Genomic DNA, 19,533 nt, shown 5'->3' on the forward strand with positions numbered 1-19,533 from the left:
TGTAGTTTAGCTTTATTACAAAAGGTTTGAAACTGTTGAAAGACAATTTAGTGAAAACAAACCACTGGTATAAGATATGAATAGGAATGCTGTCCTAATCACTCACCTTCTCAGACAGACAGCACAATTTGCATACAAAATCAATCATATTTATTTAGTTTTGAAAAGATAGTCATCGCATTGTCAGATGAGTCATTGGATAGTTATAGCTTCAATGACAGCTTATAAAAATAGTTTTGACCAATGATTCAGAGAGATGCAGAGTTCATCCAGTGTATTTTAATCCTGTACATGTCTGATGAACCTAAAAATAATAATATAATAATATAGTGATATAATAACGAAGACAACTCTATTAAATACAAAATACATGTATATATCATTTCATATAGAGGTCGCGTGTGCATGTAAGTAGGTTCAAAGGTCCCTTCTTCTGGGGTGCATTGCACGAAACCATAGTTGCAAACTATGTTAGCTACTTTGTTGTTGCAATGCAATTTCTCATTGACAACTACCCAAGTTGCTGACTGGCTAACAACTATATTTTCAATGAAGGCACCCAAACTTAAAATACAAAATACATGTATATTTCGTTTTATATAGAGGTCGTGTGTGCATGTAAGTAGGTTGAAATCTCCCCTTTTCTCGTCCTCTACAGGTCTTCTCCTCTTTTCCTCTACAGGTCTTCCTCCTCTTCTTCTCCTCTCCTCTCTACAGGTCTTCCTCCTCTTCTTCTCCTCTTCCTGTCCTCTCTACATGTCTTCTGATCGACACAGGGCCAGCAGCGCCTCCTGCAAGTCCCCCTTGAACTCTTTCTGCAGAGGAAAGAAGAAGAATAATAGTAACTGTAATCATGTAATGTAATGTAATGTAATGCAATAATAATGTAATGTAAAGTAATGTAATAATGTAATGTAATGTAATAACGATACTTGTATAGCACTATTTCATACACGGCATGCAGGTCAATGTGCTTGACAGATAGATTAAACAACAATGTTAAAAAATACAAAATAATGAAATAAAGTAGAAGAGAAGTAAAAAAAAAATAGATAAGAGAAATGCAATAAAATAAAATTTAAAAAGTGGATTTGAAATAAAGGAGACAAGCAGAAATAAAATATCAAAGAAGCATAAAATCCACAAGAATCAGAAGGTTTAGGCCAAAAAAAACAAAAACAAATGACGTATAGTCACAACTGGAACAGGGCATTCAGATGTGGCCCCTGGTGGCAACAGAAAGCACTGAGTTGGTAATGGCCAACGTTGAGACGTAGCACAAGTGATAAGCCATTTCCCTGTTTATGAAGTGTGGTGGAGAGTGTGTGGACAGAGAGGTCTTAACACCTTTAACCTCTGGCATTAGGCTGTGGACTTAGCATAGCAACATATCCAGTTTCCAAAATCATAAAAGGTCCCAAGAGATAGAGTGTGTGTGTGTGTGTGTGTGTGTGTGTGTGTGTGTGTGTGTGTGTGTGTGTGTGTGTGTGTGTGTGTGTGTGTGTGTGTGTGTGTGTGTGTGCGTGTGTGTGTGTGTGTGTAAGAGAGAGAGGGAGAGAGAAAGTGTGATTGTGTAAGTACATAGTACATGGGAGAGAGAAAGAGCAAGAGAGAGAGAGAGAGAGATAGAGAGAGAGAGAGAGAGAAAGAGCAAGAGAGAGAGAGAGAGAGATAGAGAGAGAGAGAACCACACCTGAATGGTGGAGTACAGGGACATGTTGTTGAGTTTTTTGAACTCTCTCCTTATGCAGAGCAAGTCATCCTCACAACGTCCCACCATCACTCCTCGCACAACGCTACTCTTCTGGAAAATAGAAATAAAGGCACACAAAACACATCTAAACATTTTCTTCACAGGATAACATTTTCACTTTTGTTTGACTGTTGGAATCGTTTTTATAAATATATTTGGCACACATAGCCAAGTAAAAAAAAGAATTCATTGAGCTAAATAAAAATTAAAAATCATAGAAGATCTCATGAATGTTATTTCATTTATTCAGACCTTCAAGGAGCCGTGTAGCCGCTGAGCCAGGAAGAGAGGAGTGTTCTGGATGCAGGAGACTGGGGAAACCCATGGAAGACAACACATGGAAGAAAGATATTACTTCTTAATGTTACTTCTTAATCTCTCTCTCTCTCTCTCTCTCTCTCTCTCTCTCTCTCTCTCTCTCTCTCTCTCTCTCTCTCTCTCTCTCACACACACACACACAAACACACACACACACACACACACACACACACACACACACACACACACACACACACACACACACACACACACACACGTCTACAGTGTAAGAGGTGTAATACCTAAAATGCGTAAACCAAGTTTCAAGTCTCCTGAGAAGTTACTCTGCACCATTTTCTCCATAGTCTCCCCCTTCAGCATCTCCAGTCTTGAAAACACTGCACAGACAGGAATGACAGAAAAATAGCAGCAATATCTCGAATTTGTTTATCCATTGCTCTACCAGGGTACTTTTAGTTTAGTTTTGTTTTGTTTATTTTATATAATTCAAACGGGCACCATGTACAAGAGTCATTGTTTACAAAAGCAAAAAGATGGCTTGTGCCAGATTATAGCCAGGCGCGGTTCTTGCATTGAGGCGTTGCTAGGCAACCGCTCTAACATACTCATATGCCGTACGCTTGACACCCCTGTACTAGACTAATGTTTGAGCTGACCTAGCCTCAGGCCAGACTCTTGACATGATGTGTGTGTAGTATGTGTGTGTGTGTGAGTGTGTTTTCATTAAAAAAAAAACTAACCCTTCTTAGCATCTAAGCATCTTATGAGCAACTAAGGGCCTGTAGGACAGGATGCATGGTTGGGAATGCACTGCTAAACCATCTCATGTATGCTGATGATTTAGCCATCTTCTCTCCCAGCAGTACTGGTCTTCAAGAAATGCTACATGTATGTTCAAATTATGGTTTGACTTATGATGTTAAATACAACTGCAAGAAAAGTGTGGTGCTCTTATGTAAAAGCAAGGGGGACAAGGATCTCACTTTTCCTTCTTTTTATTTGGCGGGGCAGGTTTTACCTGTAAGTGACAAAACAAAATATTTGGGTCATATAATTACTGACCAAATGAGTGATGACGATGACATCTACAGGCAGCGCCGCATGTTATATGCACAAGCTAACATGCTGGTAAGGAAGTTTCACTGGTGCACTGATAGTGTGAAAATTAGCCTGTTCAAGGCATACTGCACCCCTCTGTATACTGCCCCCTTGTGGACTAAGTATAAAAAGGGTAGCTTACAGAAACTCCAGGTTGCATATAATGATGGTCTGCGCATACTGCTTAAGAAGCCCAGGTGGAGCAGTGCTAGTGAATTGTTTTGTGGTCTAGGGGTCAACACATTTCATGCATTGTTGAGGAACTTGATGTATAAATTTATTTGTAGACTGGATGGCTCATGTAATCAAATTATCATGCTGCTGTCAAATCCGGCGCTTAGTGCAGTGCGATACCAGTCATACATGTGGAAACACTGGTACAAGTGTCTTTTATAAGTGTGTGTTGTATGTTTTTTTTAATGTTCTGTATTGTGTTGTTGTTGTTGATAATGGACCTTGAGTCTGGAATAAAGCTGATGATGATGATGATGACATCTGCACTTGTTGTTCTGTATATTTCCTGTGCCCTTTGTTTCTACAAGTGATGATGTCAGCCGTGGGTCCGTGTATATTTTCGTTCATTCATTATTCTATTTTGGATATCACACGCGAAAGGAATAAGGACTCGTTTATGATGATTTACGCTTGAATATCACTTATGAAATGGAACGAAGCGCCATATTTTGCTATTTTGTAGGTACTGAAAATGAAATGTTGAATCTTAGAAAAGAGAGAAAAGCAATAAAGAAAAATGTCCTTCTGAATTGCGTCTTTTGTTTATTCAGAATTCGGGTGCCCTGAGAGTAAATCCTGGAAGGCTGGTTGAGCCTTCATTAGGCCTACTTGGTTTCTTTGGAGGCAAACGGACTTTGCAGGCATTGTTGATGCAATATACAGAACGTTGCTACACTTCAACGATGTGGTCGATCTGTGATGACTGTGCGAGGAATTTGTGAGATGGTTGCGTGGGCTATCCATATCAAGCAAGCGCCACAAGCATGTGCATACGCGTCACCACCATTGAGTAGGGCGTCCTAGAGGGGGGTAGAAGAATGATTTACCGTCTATTTTTTTTACTTAAACCTATCAACCAATTTAACTTTCGAAACAACATTTCATGTGCTTAGGGGGAAGGGGTAGACCAACTGTCATCGAGAACATTGACAGTTCTTACGATCAGCATCAGTTTCACAGTTCATCTCAAGCCTTTAGGTGTATCTACCCGGACATATTGCTTTCCAACAATATCACTAATGTTCCAAATACACCAAAGCGAAATGTGTATTCAACATGCGTAAAACCCGGTATGGAGAGTGCGCGCTTCAGCTCATTACACTTGCCAGAATACGCAACAGTTTGCGTGAGAACACTGCTTTGGACCGTTTGCTCCCTTATGCATATTACTATGTGAAAGGGTATAATAGGTTATTGATTCCAGAGACTTTAGCCTTTATTTAGGCTATAAAGTTGAGTCCATAACATAAAGGGAACTTCATCTCTATTTTATAAGGCGGACGCACGCTCCAATACAGGCCTAACCATCACGCGTGCTGCGCATAGGCCTACTAGCCTGTACATCGCAAAAATGTTTTTCATCATTATATTATTTTTCTGTTGTGTCTCTGGCTCCAGCTACTGTTCTGTGTCTCGTTTGGTAGCTAGACCTTTTCTGATGCGTTTCAGACGGCAAACTTTCCTTCCGGGTAAACAGAGGGGGAGGGGTCAGTCAAATGAAATTCAATAAACGAATAGCCAAATATCACACATTGAACAACAATCAAAAATGTTGTCATTTTTTATAATGCTACTGTATTATGGTATGAGGCAACACATGCAGAAGAGAAAATACAGCCATTGCTGCTTGTATTGCTTTAAACAAAACAAGATGTTTTTTGAATTTCGTGTTTCATTCCAAAATAGAATAATGAATGAACGAAAAAGTACACGGACCGCCGTGATTATGTCCTTGATTGTCAGTCGCTTTGGTTTTAAAAAGCGTCTGCCAAATGCAATGCAATGTAATAACGTATACGTATCGTCAGGCGTAAATGCTGCAGCCTACCTCTGTTGAGATGGTCTGGATCCCTCGATGTTAGTATCTGTATCCATGGAGCAGAGTTGACCTTTTTACTACCTATCGCCTCAGCAAGGGCCTTTCAACACACACACACACACACACACACACACACACACACACACACACACACACACACACACACACACACACACACACACACACACACACACACATGCGCGCGCACACACACGCACACACACACAGACACACAGACACACACACACACACAATATTACACGATTACTACATACAATTAGTAATGTAGTACATACACACAATTCCTTCATACAGTTGAGGACGATATTATTAGCCCCCCTCCTGAAATTAGACATTTCTCTTGATTTCTCAGTAAGAATTACCATTATTAACCGTTTCTGTTATTCTGGCAACAAATACACTGATGGAGATAATGTTCAATGACTTGAATTTGGATTTTTTTATTGTTATGATGAGTTTAAACAAAAATAGACAAAAATGACATGGACAAAATTATTAGCCCCCTGATCATTAATAGTCAATATGGTGCCATTTATGAACCATAACTGACAACAGGCTCTGATAAGTTGCTACCTAGGTTGGCACATGCCCCACTACACTGTAAAAAAAAAATAGTTGAGACTATTTAAAAAAACAGGGCAACCTTCTGCATTTAGAATTTTAGGTTTAGCCAACAATGTTTCCATGATAATCTCAATTATGAATACACCATCATATTTATTGAGAATTCTTAATTCAATCAATTTTCATTTCCTCATTCTACCAACACAAATTCGTCTTTCTACTGAACAGTCGGCACGTTCTGCCAACGATGTTCCCATGATAATCTCAATTATGAATACACCGTCATATTTATTGAGAATTCTTAATTCAGTCAATTTTCATTTCCTCATTCTACCAACACAAATTCGTCTTTCTACTGAACAGTCGGCACGTTCTGCCAACGATGTTCCCATGATAATCTCAATTATGAATACACCGTCATATTTATTGAGAATTCTTAATTCAGTCAATTTTCATTTCCTCATTCTACCAACACAAATTCGTCTTTCTACTGAACAGTCGGCACGTTCTGCCAACGATGTTCCCATGATAATCTCAACTATGATAACACTGTAAAGTTTATTAAGAATTCTTAATTAAGTCCATTTTCAATTCCTCATTATACCAGCACAGATTAGTCCTTTTGCTGAATAGACATTCACAACATTTCAATAATGTACAACAAACTTCACACTTTGATTTTGTTTTTATTTCAACAAGTACTTTTGAACAGAATCAAAAGTATTCATACAATTTAAGAGCATAACCATTTTCTGTCTTTTTAAGCAGGAAATAGAAGGCTAAATGGGGTTTAGTGTCTTTAAACAAAATGTGGCCCTTCAGAACTTAAATTTGGTTTCACAGACCAAGCTGCAATATTAAGTGCAGTTGTAATTGGGGTGTCATGCCATTCATATCTACTTGCTCTCTACTAGTTCTGAAACACAAGCTACAAGTTTGAGACACTGATTGACCCATACACAGCCTAAATACACATTTGCCAATTCAGAACATGGCCCTGCACCTAAGTAACATAAGGTTTAACATGTCTGGTAAATAAAACATAATGTAAAAGAAAAGATAATGATGGGAAATTGCTATACCGCCATACAAAGGGAAAGTGCAGTAATTACATTAACATTCAAACTGAGAAAAAGGCCTAAGACTGGATGTTGTAGTTACTTCAAATTTGACATGGCAAAATCTCTGAAAACGGGACACATTTGGACCGCTAGTCTTTTTTTCAACATAAAAGGTGGTGTAATGAACACCCTTCTCAGTTTGAACTCAATTACTGCACTTTGCCTTTGAAGGCCAGTATACCCCTAGCCTGCCTCTCACCGACGGTGCGCAAGTGTAGCTCCGGAGCACCCCGGTGGAGTGGAGCTACACACACATCCGTCTCATAGCGCTGCCCTTAACACACTCTTCTCGAGTAGAGAATAAACGGAGCACTTGTTGCTTAAAGATCAACGGCTGCTCACATTGACTCTAGAGATCAACCAAAAACATTTTTGGAGGAATTTGTTGGTGGCGAGTTGAAATATGTTGGTGGTGAATTGCAATAAATGCACCATTTATTTTCGACTCCAGAAGAGCATGTTAATGGCAACGCTACCAGATGCTGGTTTGTGTACACACCCGCACCATCGGTGAGAACCAGGCTAGTATAGCCCAAGTAAGGAGGTAAAACTCAGCGATACTCCACACTGTGAGAAGATGGGTCATCAAGGGGAACTTGACGTAACCAGTATGCATCTCAAAATACAACCTTGTATTCACTCTTCAAGTGCAAGTTTGTTAAAATGTCTTCCACATTTTCCCCTCAGAAATACAAGGTAGTCATACTCCAACACCGTGGGAGCATAGGCCATCAAAGGAACTTGATGTAACCACCACACATTTCAAAATACAGCCTCGTCTTCAGTCTTACAGTATAAGCTAAGTCCAAATGTCATCCACATTTTTTCCCTCAGAAATATAGCCATACTCCAACATTGTGAGAACATAGGCAGTCATGGGAACTTGACATTACAGCCTCGCCGTCAGTCTTACAGTGCCAGTTTGTTTTTCAGAGATTGTACACGCCGTGTACATTTGAGACAAATCTCCATGAAGACATTTTGCAAAGTATCGAAGGTATACTTCAGAGCCTTTGGGTAGGAGATATTCAGGGCATAAAGGAAAAAAAAGGTAAGGTATGCCAAAAAGGTATGCCAGAGCAGTTGGGGTATCTGGGATATCTTGCAAGACAACTCTCCTCGAGGATGACGGCAATGTTTTGCACTCGCGTAGATGTACCTGGACCACAGTCTTCACGAACATATAGAATGCCCACAGCCACACCCTGGAGAGCCACACCATCTGCATCGGCCTCCTGCAGACAACAAAAGCACAAAAAAGTATTTTTACTCTCACATTGACTTTGTAAATCTGCTGTGCCCCCTCCTGTACCACCTACTCATGATGAAACTCATAGGGCTGGGTCCCATTACATGACACTATTATACAAATAAAGGGAACATCAAACCGAAAGCAATGTAACTCCCTGACAACCTACCAGCAAGGAAGCAATCACTGTGAATTCATTTTGTCTACAGTTTGTAAATTTCAACCAATGAGTAGCAATTGGAGGTAATAACCAAAGTATGCCCCAGAAATAGTTTTTTTCAGCAGGTGGCATCCACAGACCATTCCACCCTCACCTCACCCCCTTCTTCTGCAATGTAGGTTTAAATGAGGCAGAGTATAATCCACTGAAGTTGCTCAGCTAGTGGTTGTCAAAGGTGGCACATCAATGTGTGGCAAGAAGATTTGCTATGTCCCCCGGCAGTGTCCAGGGCATGGAGGGGATGCCAGGAGAAATGCCAGTACCACCACCACATACACAAACTCACTCACTTATTCAGTCTTTGCCACTCAACCCCCTGCCACTGCATGTTTCACTTTGAATTTCTATTCATTTACCCCCCCACCCGATCAATGGCAGTTACCTCATCACTGAAGTTTGAATTGTTGCCCTTAGGGAGGTGCCACAGGTGAATCAACAAAGACATCCACCCCTCCTCTATTCATTACCCCATCTTAGACTAAATCTCCAGTTCTATTGAATTCTATTACTCTGTACTACGTTCATGTCAGCACACTTTCAGTCTGAGTGTGCATGAGTATAATGTACATAGTATGAAACATAAAGGCACTGTATGCCATTATATGATTTGTTGGAAAAAGTTCCTGTCTGATGCTAATGACTACTTACAAGGCACTCTTTGAAAAGTTCCTTGGGGTCCTCACAGAGAAATACTGGAAGTCCTCGAAGAGCAGCATCTTTGCGGTGCCTGAGGATGTCAGAGGTCTATGTCAAAAAAGCAAGAAAAAACATCAGTTTGGTCAGAGTTAGAGTTCAAACACTTCTTTATAGCAAAAATCGTTTCACTTATTAATTTTCTTTCTACTCCAATATTAAAAGATTTTCCCCAGCAACTATACTGTTCCAACGAAATACTCAGCTAGAAAGGAACAGTAAGCAAAATGGATTCAAAATGCATTTTGCTTAACTGGACAGGGCCTCGTTTCCGAGAGCGCCTTAAGTACTACTTAACGCTACGTGCTACTTAAGTTCACACGTAACACCATCGTAGAGCTCACGGAGCGTTTCCCAAAGCCAACTTAGCAAAGAACCATCGCAGGTTGACACGTAACTCTAAGAACAATCCACGAGTGGTCTAGAGTAGTCTTAACGCGCTAAGATTGATCGTAGCGGCATGGCACAGTGGAGACACCCACAGGATATGAGGGGAAAAGAAGAAACCTGCGCATAAAATTGCTGTTTGAAGACGCGAGCGGCATGGCACAGTGGAGACACCCATAGGAAAAGAGGAAACTTGCGCTTCAAGTTGATGTTTTAAGACGGGAGTGTAAATATCATGGCAGCAGTGACAGTTGACACTGCAACGAAAATAAGAAGGTAACATTAATTGTGGATGTGTAGGCCTATAAAATAAAAGCAATGTGTTTGGAAATATTTTACAGGTAGTAAAATAGTTCGACTGTGTTTGATAAACCTGGGCATAATTAAACTGTGATCAATCATAATTTGTGTGGGTGCTTCATGAACAAGAACAAGGCAAAATTAATAAGGGGCTTCGGCAACCAGAGACAAGAGTATTGATGTCGGAAGGCTACTTCCGAAACTTTATTTATTTTATATTTTTTAAAGAGAAATGGTCAGCGAGTTGTTGCACCCTCTTTCATTTTCAAGTAGCCTAAGGGAAGGCGACGCAGGAAATACATGATAGTTGTAGGCGAAGGGTAAGCTATGACAAAAAATGCAGCGATGGGGATTCGTGGAGATTTTTTGTTTTAATAACAGCAGACTGCCGTGCAAAAATGTCCTCACAGTTGTGAAAGTCTTGAGCGCGCGGTACTTTGCGCACCGCTCACCACATGTGCCAAGCTCTGCTCTCCCTATTCCGACTCTAGTAGGCCAAGCAATAACAAAAAGGCAGCGAGGGGATGTGTCAATTTTGATGGACATTGTTTTTCATAACAGCATACTGACGTGCTCCCGACAGTTGTCAACCCTTGAACGCCTTGAGGTTGTTATTTTGCGCATCCCAATTTGGAACTCCAACTAGGCCTACTTGTCGTCTTAAATAAACAACTGCACGTATCTGGGTCTTAACGGCGTAGCTCATGGTTATCACCGTCAGTTGGGAGTTTTGCATGATTTCATTGTGTGTGTGCATTTTATTTCATTTGCCAACAATAACTCCTGTCGATAGTTGCAAACTGCTACAAATGTAGTCCCACCCTTATGGAAAACAACTTTTGATACTGACACACGCCTTACATTTTGTAAATGGTTTAGCAGCAGATGGCGGCGCAGTTCACTCCGAGGACATTTCAGCACCACATATGTAGACAGCGATCCTTAAGAGCGACGCTACGAATGATCTTAGAGGCTGTGCACGCGCGTTCATGTACGATTGTCTTTGGGAAACACTCGTAGGAAATCTAAGAACATTCGTAGGATCACTGGTTAACGACACACGTAAGGCTAAGAACCATCGTTATCCGGAAACGAGGCCCAGGTTGGGATCACAGAAGTATGATTGACTGACAGTTGCATTTCATTGTTTAGGTGTTCCCTTCATTTTATGTAGCAGTGCAATAAATTATACACAAACACATTTATAGAGTTAGAATTTATGACTTATTTGGCAATAACACAAGACTCACCATGATCCGTCAACAATGTGTCCTCAGCGTCACCCAGAGCCTTCCCCCAACAAGGTCAGCTGTCAAAAGACAGTAATGATTCAATTAATTGATGCCAGCAACCATGATTTTAACATAGACACTGCTCTCTACTTTCAAGAACCTATAATGGCAAGCAACAAGAATAATACTTAGCCAAGCAATGCCCAACTGTGACAATCATGCCTTGAGAATATTATGTACATATAGTTCCACTAAAGGACCATAACAGCGTACGATGGATACGGTATGGATGCTCAATTATGTGACGTTTTGGGTTAAGATAAAATCAGGGCACATGGCTTTAAAGGGACAGTTTGGTCAATTTCAACATGCAGTTGTAATGCTCACACTACCCTGGACTTGTCAGTGCCTGAGATTTTTTTTTCTTCTTCTTCAGCCGTTTCCGAGATCCTGGTCATTGTAATGGGGGCAGCTCTTTGTTTACATTTCAAAAAAACATTTTTATTTATTCCCAAAAACATCCAAAAGGTTATAAAACATCAGCAGACAACTAGCAAATAGCAGTACCTTTTGGGAAAATATTTGGAGTTGGCCTATGTTTCATTTTTTAAAAATGTAAACAAACGCTGCCCCCATTACAATTGCTCATATCTCGGAAAGGGCTGTGCCGAAAAATGTGGCATCACCAGGTACTGACAAGTCAAGGGTAGCGTGAGCAATACAACTGCATGTTGAAATTGACCAAACTGTCCCTTTAAGCAGTAAGCTATGATCTGATAACTTAAACACCAGAACACTTAAAGGTGCACTGTGTAAGATTGTGGCCAGAGTAGGCATTGCAACCATGCTGCTCATTGAAACCTTTCTGCCTATTGCCAAATTTAATATTTCTTGAATATTCATAAACTATTCAAAATGGTGAACCATGGAGAGCACCCCCCCCCCTTTTCATGCATGTAAAATGCAAATTTCCCACCTTATAATGAACATTTGCAATGTAATAGTAGTGTTGACTATTTATTTAAAAAGCTAACATTTGTGAATGGGTGGCCTGAATTCTGCAAATGAACAACTAAAATCATTGCAGTGCACCTCTAATGTTGATTTTCTAGGTGTTTTTTTTATTGAAAAGTCCCTTTTAAAATATATTTCTTGAAAAAAGCACAACATTCACATTTGAATATGAAATTCAACTGCTAAATTAGCTAAAGCGCACCTTTGTGATGATATCTTACAAGGCGTGACTTTAAGGCACAACTCCCTTTTGGGGTCTCCTATGGTGAAGCTCCTGGTGTCACTCAGGGAAGATTGTCCTGGTCTAAGGAGAAACCACAGTGCTTGAAGAACATGGGAGATGTGGTGCTCTTATCTGAAACATAATCAGAAAGGATATTTTGAAATAAGTTTAGCATCCATAAGAAAAAGCCTTTTGCTAGGAGCCACATAGCATACCAACATAACATTGCATGAAGATTACTTTTAATTGCTAGCTCATTTGATGTGCACAAGTTAGAAGTGAATGCATGAACAAAAACAAAAGACAAAACGTGTGCAATAGCATACACAGTCTCACAGACGCACGCTACTATTCAGCCTACTAACAGCTGAACAGTAACAAAAAAGCACAGACTATGATAACAGAAACTTTGAGTCCTTAATGTTACCATTACCAGTAAATGACATGGCTACTCCAGGTGGATTGGCAGTGTGGCATTGGACTAATGCGGTCAGCTTGTAACCATTACATGCCACAAATTGAAATCAGAAATACCGCGCTGGTTAAATAAGAGGGCCATATACTGTACCACAGATGCATTGACAGTTTTTAAATGAGATAAACAAACAGCCGGTCCGTAACATTCCTGCAGGAATTCGCTCGACAGTTAGCTAACATGAATGCCATATGAGCTAGCCCATTAGCAAACACTGGTTCAAAACTAGCACATGGTGAAACGAAATCTTGTCATTCATAAAAACACACACAGATATGTTAAATTACTTCTTTAACAGGACACAATGTTGTACACTTGCTTACAGCCTGTTAAAAACGTAGGCCTACCTTTTCGAAATTTGGTCATCCTGCAAACAAAGTTGAGAAAACTTCAACCGGAGTGGAACTGGAACACATGTTGCCTGCCACTGCCAGCCCTTCCCATGTTGACAGGAAACCCTGTGTCGTGGCCAACAAGCGCATGCGCTGAATAAACAGTTGTGGCAATTAAGTATTTTCAATTTGCAATATTCACTATTTTATATTCACATATCACTGAGATGCAACCTATCGGTTTGATGCGGATTTTTCTGTTGGTTAATAATAATTCATATTTCCTGTCCATTCAATTGTGAACATGTAATTACTTGAACAATGCGTAATTCTATTTTTTACGGTGTAGGGATTTTGGCCCATTTCTTCACTGCAAAGTGTTCTAGCTGGTCCAAATCGCATGGATGCTGAGCATAGACATTAACCACAGACTCTCAGTGGGATTGAGGACTGGACTATGAGCGGGTGATTCCAATATCATGGTTTTAGTGTCCTTGAAGAACCTCTGAACTAATCTAAATGTATGCTTTGGGTTAGAATGTTGTTGGAAGACCCAGCAATCCAGATTCAGACCCAGACTCCCTGTGTCTGAGGCTGAATAACAGACTAAACTTGATGCCCTTCCACTACGTGTAACTGTGGAAACTGCTTAGCCTCATTAGACCAAAGAAGCATTGGACACCTGCCTAGATGATTGTTATTGACCTGGCCTCACCTGGAGGTTTTTCCCCCCCAAGAAAGACTGCTGTTAGGGCTTGTCATCATATTGGGCTTTGGGGCCATCATCACAGAAGAACCCCTTTACTAAAGGCAGTGCATATCAGAGTGTTATTGAGCTTTGCCTTTGAACATTTGAAAGTCAAAAATGAGTTTTGAACGTCTCTGCTTTCATCTGATGATATTCAATTGCACCTGCTTTGACGCATGAATTCTGCTTCTGTCAGGTGAAGAAAGGGATAGACCTTGAATCGTTATAAGATGGTTTCCACAATTAAACATGGTGGTGGATGCATCATTCTGTGGCAGCCTCAGCCACAGGAAACCTTGTTTGGGTGTACGGCACCATTAACACTGAAAATTATGATAGAATGTGGAAAGTGACCTTGCAAAAATATGCTCATAGAGGGAGCTAAGATCTTCACTGGATCTTTCAATAAGATAATAACCCAAAACTTGCATCCAAAATAGTTCAAATGTTCTTCAAGGATACTAAAACCATGGTCATGGAGTGGTTCAGACCTCAATCCTTCAGATACTATTGGAAGAGTGCTGAAAATGAATGTCCATCCTCAACATCCATGCAATTAGGACCAGCTTAACTATTTGCAATGAAAAAATGGGCCAAAATCCCTGGTAGGACATGTGCCAACGTAGTTAACAACTAATCAAAGTGCCTGGTGTCAATTTTTGTTCATAAATGGCACTGTATTGACTATTAATGATAAGGGGGCTAATAATTTTGTCCTTGCCATTTTTACACTTTTTTGTTAAAACTCATTGTGAAAATGGAAAAGTCCAAATTTAACTTATTGGATACTATCTCCATGGTGTATTTGTTTCCAGAATAACAGGAACGGTTAATAATGGTCATTCTTACTGAGAAATCAAGAGATATGTCTAATTTCAGGAGGGGGGCTAATAATATCGTCCTCAACTGTATCTGTGGCAGATGTAAAGTACAGAGGTATAGTAATAAGTGGGAGGGAGTTAAGTCGAGTCTAGCGTACCTTTACATCTTCACTGATCAGGTGATAGTCTATCAGGCCTTTAACGTTTTTCTCCTCTTTCTGCGTAAGAGAAGATCATAAGTTGAAGTGATTCCCATTTGTTATTGTCCATACAAAGAACATCATGGCACAAATTGCAACAACACAGTTTCCACTTGGGCCATGATCACACACACATACACACATACACATACACTTCACACAAACATGTCTGTTCTGTATATCTACCAGTGTGCATACAGTATGCCTGTATGTAGTATGTATAGTCACACATGAGAGATACTTGTGAATTTAAAGACTATACGTTACCATCACAAGGGCCAGGACAAGCTTGGTAAAATCTTTACTGGTCTCACTCTCCAAGTCTTTCTCCAAATAACGACCGTACACTATAATGAAATGAGAGAGAGAGAGAGAGAGAGAGAGAGAGAGAGGGAGAGAGAGAGAGAGAGAGAGGGAGAGAGAGAGAGAGAGAGAGAGAGAGATTTCACACATGTTTCTTGCTTGTTACGGTATATAACTCTATTGAACGCATATGTAGTACACCGTATACAGCATATTACGTACTGCAGTGGTTCCCAAACTGTCGGCTGGCACCCCTAGTGGGCACGTGGAGGTACTACTGCAGGGGTGTAGCAGAAAGAGGGAACTTTTCATAAACATAGGGAAAACACCTCCCATAATTCCATAAATGGGCTTGTAACAAAGCTCACGTATGTTGCTGACACATGTATTTACATTTGTGGTGAATCTGAAAATTAAAACTTAGCAATATTAGCAAATGGTGTGTGCCGTTAGGAATATGGGGGCCATAAATATGCATAGGGCCAAAAGGGTCACGGCAGAGAAAGAAAGAAAACCACCGATATACACCGATAACTATGTATATGTTAAGGGTTGCTGCCCCACCCATCCCCGTCCCCGTCCCTTCTTACGCTGCCTGTAGGCCACCATGACCTCCTTCAGGTGGGGGCCAGTTCTGGTACACAGGACCTCCAGTAGAGCCTCCTCATCCGTCCCCATGCCCTACAAGACATCAAGGGCATACACACACATTAGTACACATACCCTACACGCACGCCATCAAGCCTCCTCATCAGTCCCCATACCCTAGGGATCATCAAGGGCATACACACATTAGTACACATAACCTACACGCACGCCATCAAGCCTCCTCATCTGTCCCCATACCCTACAAGACATCAAGGGCATACACAAGGGCACACACATTAGTGCCAATATTCTACATGACATCAAGAACATACACATTAGTGCACACTCCCCATTCCCTACACAGCATCAGGGATACACACAAGGACACACATTAGTGCCCATAGCCCATACCCTAGGGATCATCAAGGGCATACACACATATTAGTGCCCACAGCCCATACCCTAGGGATCATCAGGGACACACACAAGGACACACGCACATTAGTCCCCATACCCTAAGGATCATCAGGACCACACACACATTAGTCCCCATACCCTACACACCATCAAGGACACACACACATTAATGCCCACATGTGCTGTACCCTACACGCCATCAAGGAAATGCATAAGGACACACACATTAGTGACCACTGCCCATTTTCTACACACCATCAGGCCATATTCCATGTGAAACTGCATAACATTTAAATTATATAAGGGGCCGGATAAGATGGCCTCAAAGGCTGCAAACGGCCCTCGAGACATAGGTTCCCCATCCATGCCCTAGAAGCTATACCCCTCACGCACATACCTCTAGACCACGTATAAGCGTGCACTCCCTACAAGTCATCAAAGTAACATTTATGGGCATTCATTACAAATCACCACACAAGACCCATACATTAGCACACATTCTCTACATTCCATCAAAAACATCAGACAAAAGGGGGTCCCCACTGAAAAAGTTTGGGTACCACTGTCCTAACAGGAGATCCTGTCTGATTTCAGTTGTCTGACTGGCATTCAGAAACAGTCAAACTGAGCTATTCTATGTTGTTATTCTATACTGTCCAAGTTAAAAAATGATCTTTTCCCACAAAAATGTGCAGTGTGCCTTTTGGAGTTCCTGGCAGGCCTCTGCTTGTCCTGACTCTGAAAGAGGAGGTCCTGTTCATCCCTCTTCTTCTCACCCCTCGTGTCCTCTTTCACCAGAGAGTGAAATGTCTATAAAAGCAGATCAGGGCTGTTTCTCGAAAGCGTAGCTGTTAGCTAGTTAGCAACTTGGGTAGTTGCCAATGGGAAATTACATTGGAAACAACAATGTAGCTAATAATGAAGTTAGCAACAATGTTTTTTCGAGAAATGCACACAAGATGTGCTCAGGTCATATGTGAGATGGTGAATTAAGAGATGTGTTGTTAATGCGCTTAGCTGCAGTGGAACGTGCCACCACAATCACCTCATTCGATTAAGCGGAGCTCTTCAGACAGATAGATGTCAGTGAGTGAAGTTGTGTTATTCTTGGGCTATTGTAAAACTTATCCCTAACCATAAGGCCACTGGTGTCCTCTCTGAATCGGTGTGTGTAATAGCCCACAGCTGATTGGAAGGGGGGTCAGCTCGGCCCAAAATTCGGCTCTCATTAGATGTTATGCATTGGATGAGGGGGTGGGGGTGTCAGATGGTTTTGTCCCGTTCCCTGGGGAGAGGATAGGGCCACACAATTCAGCCCTCATTAGACGTTATGCATTGGATGGCGGGGGGCATCAGGGCCCTGGCCCTGTACCTCCATAGACTGGCGGAGGCGGTGGGCATCAAACTGGGTCGGCGTCATCAGCAGGGCCAACATCAGCTCCTCAAGCGGACCCGATAGAGCCTTCTTCAGAACTGCACTCAGCTCCTAACAACACAGGGAAACATGACACTTCTTAGTCCCCAGTGTCCTAACATGTTTTTTTTCTGAACATATGGATATATGTGAAATACCCATTTAACTGGCAATAAGTATACAGTACAGCACTGGCAATTCAACCATGAGTCGAAAACTAGTAGCATTTGGTTAACCTTGTGCATTGTTTCTGGGAGATTTTTTGACAACACTCCACAGTACACAAATGCACACTGCCCCCAACGAAATTGCATTTATGCCTGACCCATGCAAGGGGGCAGCCCTTAAGGGAGCAGTGCAATGGGACGGTACCATGCTCAGGGTACCTCAGTCATGGAGGAGGATGGAGGAGAGTACTGGTTAGTTGCTCCCCCCACCAACCTGGGAGGCGGGAGTCAAACCTGCAGCCTTTGGGGTACAAGTCTGACGGCCTAACTGCTTACACATGACTGTCCATTACCCACTACAACAGCTTACCCATGACCCCAGACTGTCTTTCAATGTCTCAGATGACGCACTTGTGCACTTCGGGCACAATGTTTCCGTGCGTATTTCAATGCGTAATTGTACCAGAAGCGCAGAAGTGCGCCAAGAAGACACATCTACCTAAAGAGTGAAGAATTAGTATACTTTGGTGAACATCTCCATACCTTCTGGGAGTTTTTCTGGAAGGCTTGTGCAATCTTTTGTCTCTGGGCATTATTTCGATTTGTCAGAATCCTCACCAATCTGGCGAAATCTGTCCGAGAGGCATTTGTTTTATTCCTTGTGTGACAGAAATGAATATGAATGTAAAACAAAATGTGTCTACGTTTCCTATTGATGGGCCTTTAAGAATTCAGCATGAACTGACAGCACAGTTAAGTATTAATAACCTTTCTTATCCACGGACAACTGGATCTCGCGGGCATCTTCATCGGCTATAAAACCAGGGAAAGGGCGCACGGTACCCAGGGTTCCCCACCACATTCCCTGAGAACACAATGCATTCATGACGGTATGTTTACATAGGCATCGCTGGCCGGGTGGGTGAAGGCTTGTAAAAATATGAAAAAATATGAAAAAAGAATCTTTCTTCGGCTTACATGATCGCTGTTGTCAATATCCATTGCCTGAATTCTTGCTTCTTCTGACGAGGGCAGCTTGGCAAATCACCAACTGACAGAAAATATAACACTGTGATCAGTTGTATAACGCCTAAGGCTACTGTAACTGTGAAGGAAACATTGACAACTTTCCTCTGGGTTGTAGAAACAATAGGCTACCTCTGTACTGCCACCTACTGTATTGACCGCCCAGTAAAAAGTTATTTCAAAAATGTGCTAGTAGGCTTACTGTTCTGTCTTTCAAAGATGACTAAATAAAGTGTTATTTGTGGTAGGCAACATACTGTACTTTGCTGAGCACTTTGCTTTTTCATCACACATATGGTAACATACCAGGAGGAGGATTAGTGAATGTAACAATTTAAACAATTCAAATCAAACAGGAAAGGTGTTACGGCAACAATTGTTACAGTATCCAGACCGAATACGGGATATAGGCATATAAAATTGTACACACCGTTTGTTGTTTAAAACTCACCTCAGTTTTCAGATCTTCTCTCGAACACCAAACATACGCTACACACAATGATGCATCCGTCACAAGTTAGGAACTCCAGTTACAGAGAAAACATAAGAGGGCGTGTTAAGGATTCCTGTCGGCAAATATTCCAGCTGGCGTATCCCAGAGGATTTAGCTCATCCACATACAGGATGGGCTGAGCACACACACACACACACACACACACACACACACACACACACACACACGCACACGCACACGCGCACACGCACACGCACACGCACACGCACACACACACACACACACACACACACACACACACACACACACACACACACCTCCCTCCTGTCCCCTCCCCTCCCCGCCCTTCTTGCTCAATACCTTTATCCAGGGGATCAAAGA

General features: G+C 41.5%; 1 protein-coding gene and 2 long non-coding RNA genes across 3 annotated transcripts in view; 1 reads left to right on the top strand and 2 right to left on the bottom strand.

Moving 5' to 3' along the window:
- The window catches only part of LOC134448888 (uncharacterized), a 405,753-nt gene that overhangs the window by 42,308 nt on the left and 343,912 nt on the right, over positions 1–19,533 (top strand). The gene's annotated exons all lie outside the window — the stretch shown is intronic.
- LOC134448872 (annexin A2-like) lies at positions 716–19,254 on the bottom strand. Its single transcript, XM_063198549.1, has 13 exons — positions 19,150–19,254; positions 18,651–18,723; positions 18,441–18,537; positions 18,216–18,304; positions 17,464–17,577; positions 15,677–15,767; positions 15,051–15,130; positions 14,742–14,801; positions 5,193–5,283; positions 2,314–2,409; positions 2,006–2,064; positions 1,694–1,804; positions 716–815 (listed from the first exon to the last, which is right to left on the bottom strand). Exons 2-13 carry the CDS (start codon positions 18,672–18,674, stop codon positions 753–755), a joined length of 975 nt encoding a protein of 324 aa, XP_063054619.1. The 5' UTR covers positions 18,675–18,723; positions 19,150–19,254; the 3' UTR covers positions 716–752.
- Positions 5,963–13,119, bottom strand: LOC134448873 (uncharacterized). Its single transcript, XR_010034865.1, has 5 exons — positions 13,030–13,119; positions 12,187–12,339; positions 10,989–11,047; positions 9,007–9,102; positions 5,963–8,124 (listed from the first exon to the last, which is right to left on the bottom strand). It is a non-coding gene; the product is annotated as an uncharacterized LOC134448873 (long non-coding RNA).

The sequence above is a fragment of the Engraulis encrasicolus genome, chromosome 5 (assembly GCF_034702125.1).
Source record: "Engraulis encrasicolus isolate BLACKSEA-1 chromosome 5, IST_EnEncr_1.0, whole genome shotgun sequence".
Classification (NCBI taxonomy): Eukaryota; Metazoa; Chordata; class Actinopteri; order Clupeiformes; family Engraulidae; genus Engraulis; species Engraulis encrasicolus.